An 8059-nucleotide genomic window follows, 5' to 3' on the forward strand; every position below is an offset into this window, starting at 1 on the left:
TAGAGATACTAAGGGCAGGCAGAGGAAATTCGGGGAGGGAGGACGGCAGGACGGGACAGAAGGGAGGAGGCTATTTTTACAACATTAAGTGTTGGACACAGTCTGTTGAATAAGACCTTAAATGTGATAGGAACGCATCCAACAGGAAAGTGTGATTATTGCCAGGAATACAGAGACCGTGGAGCATGTGTCAGTGTGGGCAGTGTGTCAGCATGTGTCAGTGTGGGCAGTGTGTCAGCATGTGTCAGTGTGGGCAGTGTGTCAGCATGTGTCAGTGTGGGCAGTGTGTCAGCATGTGTCAGTGTGGGCAGTGTGTCAGCATGTGTCAGTGTGGGCAGTATGAGAAGGAAAGAGAGAGGCCGAGATGTCGTATGATGGCAAAGGGAATACAGAGACCGTGGAGCATGTGTCAGTGTGGGCAGTGTGTCAGCATGTGTCAGTGTGGGCAGTATGAGAAGGAAAGAGAGAGGCCGAGATGTCGTATGATGGCAAAGGGAATACAGAGACCGTGGAGCATGTGTCAGTGTGGGCAGTATGAGAGGGAAAGAGAGGGGCTGAGATCTAGTATGATGGCAAAGGGAATACAGAGACCGTGGAGCATGTGTCAGTGTGGGCAGTGTGTCAGCATGTGTCAGTGTGGGCAGTGTGTCAGCATGTGTCAGTGTGGGCAGTGTGTCAGCATGTGTCAGTGTGGGCAGTGTGTCAGCATGTGTCAGTGTGGGCAGTATGAGAGGGAAAGAGAGGGGCTGAGATCTAGTATGATGGCAAAGGGAATACAGAGACCGTGGAGCATGTGTCAGTGTGGGCAGTGTGTCAGCATGTGTCAGTGTGGGCAGTGTGTCAGCATGTGTCAGTGTGGGCAGTGTGTCAGCATGTGTCAGTGTGGGCAATGTGAGAAGGAAAGAGAGAGGCTGAGATCTAGTATGATGGCAAAGGGAATACAGGAAATTCGTTTCAAGATTATATTGAGTAGAACGCCTTTTTTTATATAGTCTCAAATATGTTGTTATATTTGAGACGAGAGCAACGGGTCTGGCAGGTAGGGTTTAGTTTCTCCCTGTCTCCTGCGACCCACACTCCAGTACAGTAGTCGGCGGTAACGCACCATCATTTTGGTTGTCAACCGCAGATAAACCCCACCGGAGAAGAAGAAGAGACTCCGCCTTGTCTTCGTTTATTTTTGTTGTGAGGATGTTTGTCGTCTAGCAAGCATTTCTGGTATTTATAAATACAATTATGTGATTGACTATTTTAGAGCAGCTAACAGTCAGGTATAACATTATTCTGTTTTTCCAGATAATTTAACGTGGTCCATCACTTATTGCCCGAACTCACTCAGATCTACTTAGGTGAAGGAGACGGAATGAACATGTCAAGCTCACCAGCATGGTAACTACCTAAAGTCCATTTTTTACTAGCCAGCTAACGTTAAACTCACAATTTACTAGTAATAATATTTTTTTTTTTTTATCCCAATCATGAGTGAAGAGGAGAGTAACACGTCAGCGGGTTACAACAATAAGGACTCGAGCATTATTCTCACCAAAGACGGACAGACGTACTACGTTGACAAGAGCGGTGTTGTCGACAGTAGAAATGTAGTCACACGTCAAGAGTCGGACCATAACATGTTCTCCTACGATATGGATGGTACCGAAGAGGAGAGCGATGTTTTGGACACGTCGGACCCGCGGGATAACGCTGCGAGTCCCGAAGAACTCAACGACGACGACGATGATGAAGAAGGCTACGGGGATAGCGATAACATTTCAAAGACTTGTACATACGACGGGTGCACGGAAACTACGACCCAAGTAGCCAAGCAGCGGAAGCCGTGGATGTGTAAAAAACACCGCAACAAGATGTACAAAGACAAATACAAGAGGAAGAAGAGCGACCAGGCGATGTCCACTAGCAAACCAGATGTAAGAATGCATCTGACTAACACACAAACAGATATACACAAACACGTTGCAATATATGTGCATGATTTTGTTCCAGCCCAGTACTAATACATATCCAACTATTATATATATATATATATATATATATATATATGTATATGTATATGTATATGTATATATATATGTATATGTATATGTGTGTGTGTTTAATTGTCTGTTATATTTAGTACAAAACCTTGCTGTGGATCCTCAAGACTAGGACTAGAGAGTTCTGATCTAGTCTAAACAATGTGATGGCTATATGTTGAACTATACTCTGTGTGTGTGTGTGTGTGTGTGTGTGTGTATACACTTGTTTGTGTTGATCAGGAGAGCTTGGAGGAGAGGCCTGTATCTGTGAACAAGCAGCGTCTTGGTACCGTGGGGGACCGGCCGGCCAGACCCTCCCTCATCGAACAGGTGCTCAACCAGAAGAGACTGGTGAGTCATGGACACAGATGCACAGACAGACGGTAAATACTGACTGACTGACTGACTGACTGACTGACTGACTGTAAATACTGACTGACTGACTGTAAATACTGACTGACTGACTGACTGTAAATACTGACTGACTGACTGACTGTAAATATTGACTGACTGACTGACTGTAAATATTGACTGACTGACTGACTGACTGACTGACTATGGGTCTGACTGACTGACTGACTGACTGACTGTAAATACTGACTGACTGACTGTAAATACTGACTGACTGACTGTAAATACTGACTGACTGACTGACTGTAAATACTGACTGACTGACTGACTGTAAATACTGACTGACTGACTGTAAATACTGACTGACTGACTGTAAATACTGACTGACTGACTGTAAATACTGACTGACTGACTGACTGTAAATATTGACTGACTGTAAATACTGACTTACTGACTGACTGTAAATACTGACTGACTGACTGTAAATACTGACTGACTGACTGTAAATACTGACTGACTGACTGTAAATACTGACTGACTGACTGTAAATATTGACTGACTGTAAATACTGACTGTAAATATTGACTGACTGACTGACTGTAAATACTGACTGACTGTAAATACTGACTGACTGTAAATACTGACTGACTGACTGACTGTAAATACTGACTTACTGACTGTAAATACTGACTGACTGACTGTAAATACTGACTGACTGACTGACTGACTGACTGACTGTAAATACTGACTGACTGTAAATACTGACTGACTGTAAATACTGACTTACTGACTGTAAATACTGACTGACTAACTGTAAATACTGACTGACTGACTGTAAATACTGACTGACTGAATGTAAATACTGACTGACTGACTGTAAATACTGACTGACTGACTGACTGTAAATACTGACTGACTGACTGACTGTAAATACTGACTTACTGACTGTAAATACTGACTTACTGACTGTAAATACTGACTGACTGACTGTAAATACTGACTGACTGACTGTAAATACTGACTGACTGACTGTAAATACTGACTGACTGACTGACTGACTGACTGTAAATATTGACTGACTGTAAATACTGACTTACTGACTGTAAATACTGACTGACTGACTGTAAATACTGACTGACTGACTGTAAATACTGACTGACTGACTGTAAATACTGACTGACTTACTGACTGTAAATACTGACTGACTTACTGACTGTAAATACTGACTGACTGACTGTAAATTCTGACTGACTGACTGTAAATACTGACTGACTGACTGACTGTAAATACTGACTGACTGACTGACTGTAAATATTGACTGACTGTAAATACTGACTGACTGGCTGTAAATACTGACTGACTGACTGACTGTAAATACTGACTGACTGACTGACTGACTGACTGTAAATACTGACTGACTGACTGACTGTAAATACTGACTGACTGACTGACTGTAAATACTGACTGACTGACTGACTGTAAATATTGACTGACTGTAAATACTGACTGACTGACTGTAAATACTTACTGACTGACTGTAAATACTGACTGACTGTAAATACTGACTGACTGACTGACTGACTGTAAATATTGACTGACTGTAAATACTGACTGACTGACTGTAAATACTGACTGACTGACTGTAAATACTGACTGACTGACTGTAAATACTGACTGACTGTAAATACTGACTGACTGTAAATACTGACTGACTGACTGTAAATACTTACTGACTGACTGTAAATACTGACTGACTGACTGACTGACTGACTGTAAATACTGACTGACTGTAAATACTGACTGACTGACTGTAAATATTGACTGACTGTAAATACTGACTGACTGTAAATACTGACTGACTGACTGTAAATACTGACTGACTGTAAATACTGACTGACTGACTGTAAATACTGACTGACTGTAAATACTGACTGACTGACTGTAAATACTGACTGACTGTAAATACTGACTGACTGACTGTAAATACTGACTGACTGTAAATACTGACTGACTGACTGTAAATACTGACTTACTGACTGTAAATACTGACTGACTGACTGACTGACTGACTGTAAATACTGACTGACTGACTGTAAATACTGACTTACTGACTGTAAATACTGACTGACTGTAAATACTGACTGACTGTAAATACTGACTGACTGTAAATACTGACTGACTGACTGACTGACTGACTGACTGTAAATACTGACTGACTGACTGTAAATACTGACTGACTGTAAATACTGACTGACTGACTGACTGTAAATACTTACTGACTGACTGACTGTAAATACTGACTTACTGACTGTAAATACTGACTGACTGACTGTAAATACTGACTGACTGTAAATACTGACTGACTGTAAATACTGACTGACTGTAAATACTGACTGACTGACTGTAAATACTGACTTACTGACTGTAAATACTGACTGACTGACTGACTGTAAATACTGACTGACTGACTGACTGACTGACTGTAAATACTGACTTACTGACTGTAAATACTGACTGACTGACTGTAAATACTGACTGACTGACTGTAAATACTGACTGACTGACTGTAAATACTGACTGACTGACTGTAAATACTGACTGACTGACTGTAAATACTGACTGACTGACTGTAAATACTGACTGACTGACTGACTGTAAATACTTACTGACTGTAAATACTTACTGACTGTAAATACTTACTGACTGACTGACTGACTGACTGACTGTAAATACTGACTGACTGACTGACTGTAAATACTGACTGACTGTAAATACTGACTGACTGACTGTAAATACTGACTGACTGACTGACTGTAAATACTGACTGACTGTAAATACTGACTGACTGTAAATACTGACTGACTGACTGACTGACTGTAAATACTGACTGACTGACTGTAAATACTGACTGACTGACTGACTGTAAATACTGACTGACTGACTGTAAATACTGACTGACTGACTGTAAATACTGACTGACTGTAAATACTGACTGACTGACTGTAAATACTGACTGACTGTAAATACTGACTGACTGTAAATACTGACTGTAAATACTGACTGACTGACTGACTGACTGACTGACTGTAAATACTGACTGACTGTAAATACTGACTGACTGTAAATACTGACTGACTGACTGTAAATACTGACTGACTGTCTGTCTGTATTAACTGTCTGTCTGTATTAACTGTCTGTCTGTCTATACTGCTGTAGTTATGCCAGTTCACCCACATCTCTAGCTGTTGCAAAATAGGTCTAAATTATGAATTCAGACAATGCATTAAATATCACACTAACGTGTGTCTGTGTCTCTGTGTGTCTCTGTGTCTCTGTGTGTGTGTTCTGTCCCCAGTCTCTGCTGAGGAGTCCTGAGGTGATCATGTTTTTACAGCAGCAGCAGCGTCTCCTGGCCACCCAGAGCCTCAGCCAATCACAGCCTCACTTCCAGGGCTGCTAACGGCAACAGCGGGAGGAGCCAGCTTCTCTGGGTGTTCTGGAACTATTTCCCTGATTCCATCTATGATTCTGACAGGAGAAGGACCATAGAGATCCTATTCAATTCCTAATTCTGTGAGAAGGATTGACTCATTAGAAATAGAATACTAGAATGGACCTTCTTATGATGAGATACAGATCAGCCATGTTGGTCAGGGAGTGTTGTGATAAGATGTTGTGTAAAACAATGACTTTGAAGAATGTATCTGCACTGTATGTTTGTTAGCCAGCACGTTTTAGAGGAATGATTAAATACATGTTTTTAATGAACTACCCAAAATGCCCAACATTATATTCAAACAATGCAGTCAATCTACAGCCAGACACTGTCTGAAATCAGTCCAGGATAGGATTTAGACAAGTTGTAAATGCAACAAGTACTGAAATTCACTCACAACTTTCCAATATATATTTTTTGTGACATTTATGGTCTGTTGAAATATATTTTAGAGGTTGTTTTATACAGAACATGTGTATACAAACATCAGTATAAACTGTATTTATAACTATATGACAATAGTTGATGTTGATTCAATTACACAACTTGTGATATATCACATCTTTTATTTTCCTACATAAGTAAAAAATCAGGAAATGTGTCACCTATGCCTCTACTGCTATTCATTCCAATTAGACTTGTTTTGTATTTGTCCCTGACCAAAATGGCTGCCATTTCATTCTATTCTGGAACCTTGAGGGATTATGACATAGCCCCTCTAGTAATTGAATAGGATCTCCGTGGTCCTTAGAAACTGTACTATTATCATCAATGACCGAGCTTCCATGATCAATCAATAAATAATTTATACCATACATGAACCTGTTAGTGCCAACAACATGAACACGTTTCACTCTTATCAGCTAAAAAACACACATCTGTATTGTATTGTCATCTATGTTCTCGTGTTGTTAGCTATTAAGTTATTTCAAGAGGACCGGCCTTGGCTTCTTGCTCAAATCTATTACATTTTAAAACCAGACCCAACATATACTAAAAGTCAATCATATAATTTGATTAACTTCTGCTGATAACTTGGCAGCAAATACTAGTGTGGTTGCTAAAATGGCTAATTTATCAAGTCTGAATTCACTATCAGTTTGTTTGTTTTTTTACGTGACAATCATGCTTCTTGGCGTGCGGTGACGTGTGTGTGTGTTCATGCACACCATAGCATGGTTTCTAGAAGGCACTAATGCTCGAGAGTTACTGTGTCGTTGTGTTATCGCCAGATAGCGTGGCGATTTCGCCTTGAGAGACGAGGACTCCACCTGACCTCATTGCTACCGTGTGTTTTTAACTCTACAATCTGTTGTGATGTGTGTATTCTGTATCTTGGGGTAGGAGTTGTACCACAGACCTAAGATCTGATTACCAATCTATAATACTAATATTGATCATTTAAGCCATGATATACCAGGGGTCGGGCTGATTAATTACAATTCTCTTCAATACTTTTCAATGAGGAAAGTTTGGAATTTAAATTAGGTTTACTTTATGAATTGACTGGAATTGACCCCAACCCTGATGTATACAATTAGTATTATGGATAGGTAATTGGCTGGAATTGACCCCAACCCTGATGTATACCCTTAGTATTATGGATAGGTAATTGGCTGGAATTGACCCCAACCCTGATGACAACAAAATTGTCATCCTGCCTTGTTGAATCAAATTGGCGAGGCTGCCCATGTGTGCATGTTTTTGTGCTACACGACTAAATATTATTCTGCCTTCTTCAGTAGGATATGAGATGAGGCTTTAGGGGACAGAAACATATCTGCCCTTGGAATCAGTGGTTATTCAACCTACTAGTCATCTATAGGTAACCCTGTTCCTGGAGGTACTGCAGGATTTTGTCCAAACTAGGCTCAACACCTGACCAACTGAGCTAATTGATCAGTTCAGTGATTGCCTTTAATTCAACACACCTGGTCTTCCAGGTTGGTTAAATCATGAACATGAAGGGCCTGTGGTACCCCAGGAACCAGGGTTGCCTGGTTAACCTGATACATCTGCTATTTCCCCTGTGAACATTCGAAAGAGAATAATGATGAGCGTGATGGTCCTCCTCAGGCTGTGTCTATGAAATCCATTAAACAAGCTGTTTGATCACGTATCGAGTGCGTTTTCTAGTGTTCACTATGTTTCGTAAGAATCACCAGTTCAACAACTAGAA

General features: G+C 40.6%; 1 protein-coding gene across 3 annotated transcripts; it reads left to right on the forward strand.

Annotated features, from left to right (window-relative positions):
- Window positions 1-1040: 1040 nt before the first annotated feature.
- Window positions 1041-7991, forward strand: LOC135551097 (regulatory factor X-associated protein-like). Of its 3 annotated transcripts, XM_064982508.1 has the most exons (5): window positions 1041-1218; window positions 1297-1389; window positions 1481-1925; window positions 2274-2384; window positions 5740-7991. In XM_064982508.1, the coding sequence occupies exons 2-5, from the start codon at window positions 1364-1366 to the stop codon at window positions 5842-5844; spliced, it is 687 nt and encodes a 228-aa protein (XP_064838580.1). In that variant the 5' UTR covers window positions 1041-1218; window positions 1297-1363; the 3' UTR covers window positions 5845-7991. The 3 variants fall into 3 exon arrangements, with proteins under 3 accessions (XP_064838580.1, XP_064838581.1, XP_064838582.1); XM_064982509.1 differs by having other exon boundaries at window positions 1041-1389; window positions 1484-1925; XM_064982510.1 differs by having other exon boundaries at window positions 1042-1925.
- The last annotated feature ends 68 nt before the right edge of the window (window positions 7992-8059 follow it).

The sequence above is a fragment of the Oncorhynchus masou genome, chromosome 12, assembly GCF_036934945.1.
Source record: "Oncorhynchus masou masou isolate Uvic2021 chromosome 12, UVic_Omas_1.1, whole genome shotgun sequence".
NCBI classification, from domain to species: Eukaryota; Metazoa; Chordata; class Actinopteri; order Salmoniformes; family Salmonidae; genus Oncorhynchus; species Oncorhynchus masou.

Coding starts and splice junctions, on each gene's coding strand:
- LOC135551097 (XM_064982508.1), top strand. CDS start 1,364: ATGAACATGTCAAGCTCACCAGCATG. Junction 1,390..1,480: donor ATGTCAAGCTCACCAGCATG/GTAACTACCTAA, acceptor TATCCCAATCAT/GAGTGAAGAGGAGAGTAACA. Junction 1,926..2,273: donor TGTCCACTAGCAAACCAGAT/GTAAGAATGCAT, acceptor TGTGTTGATCAG/GAGAGCTTGGAGGAGAGGCC.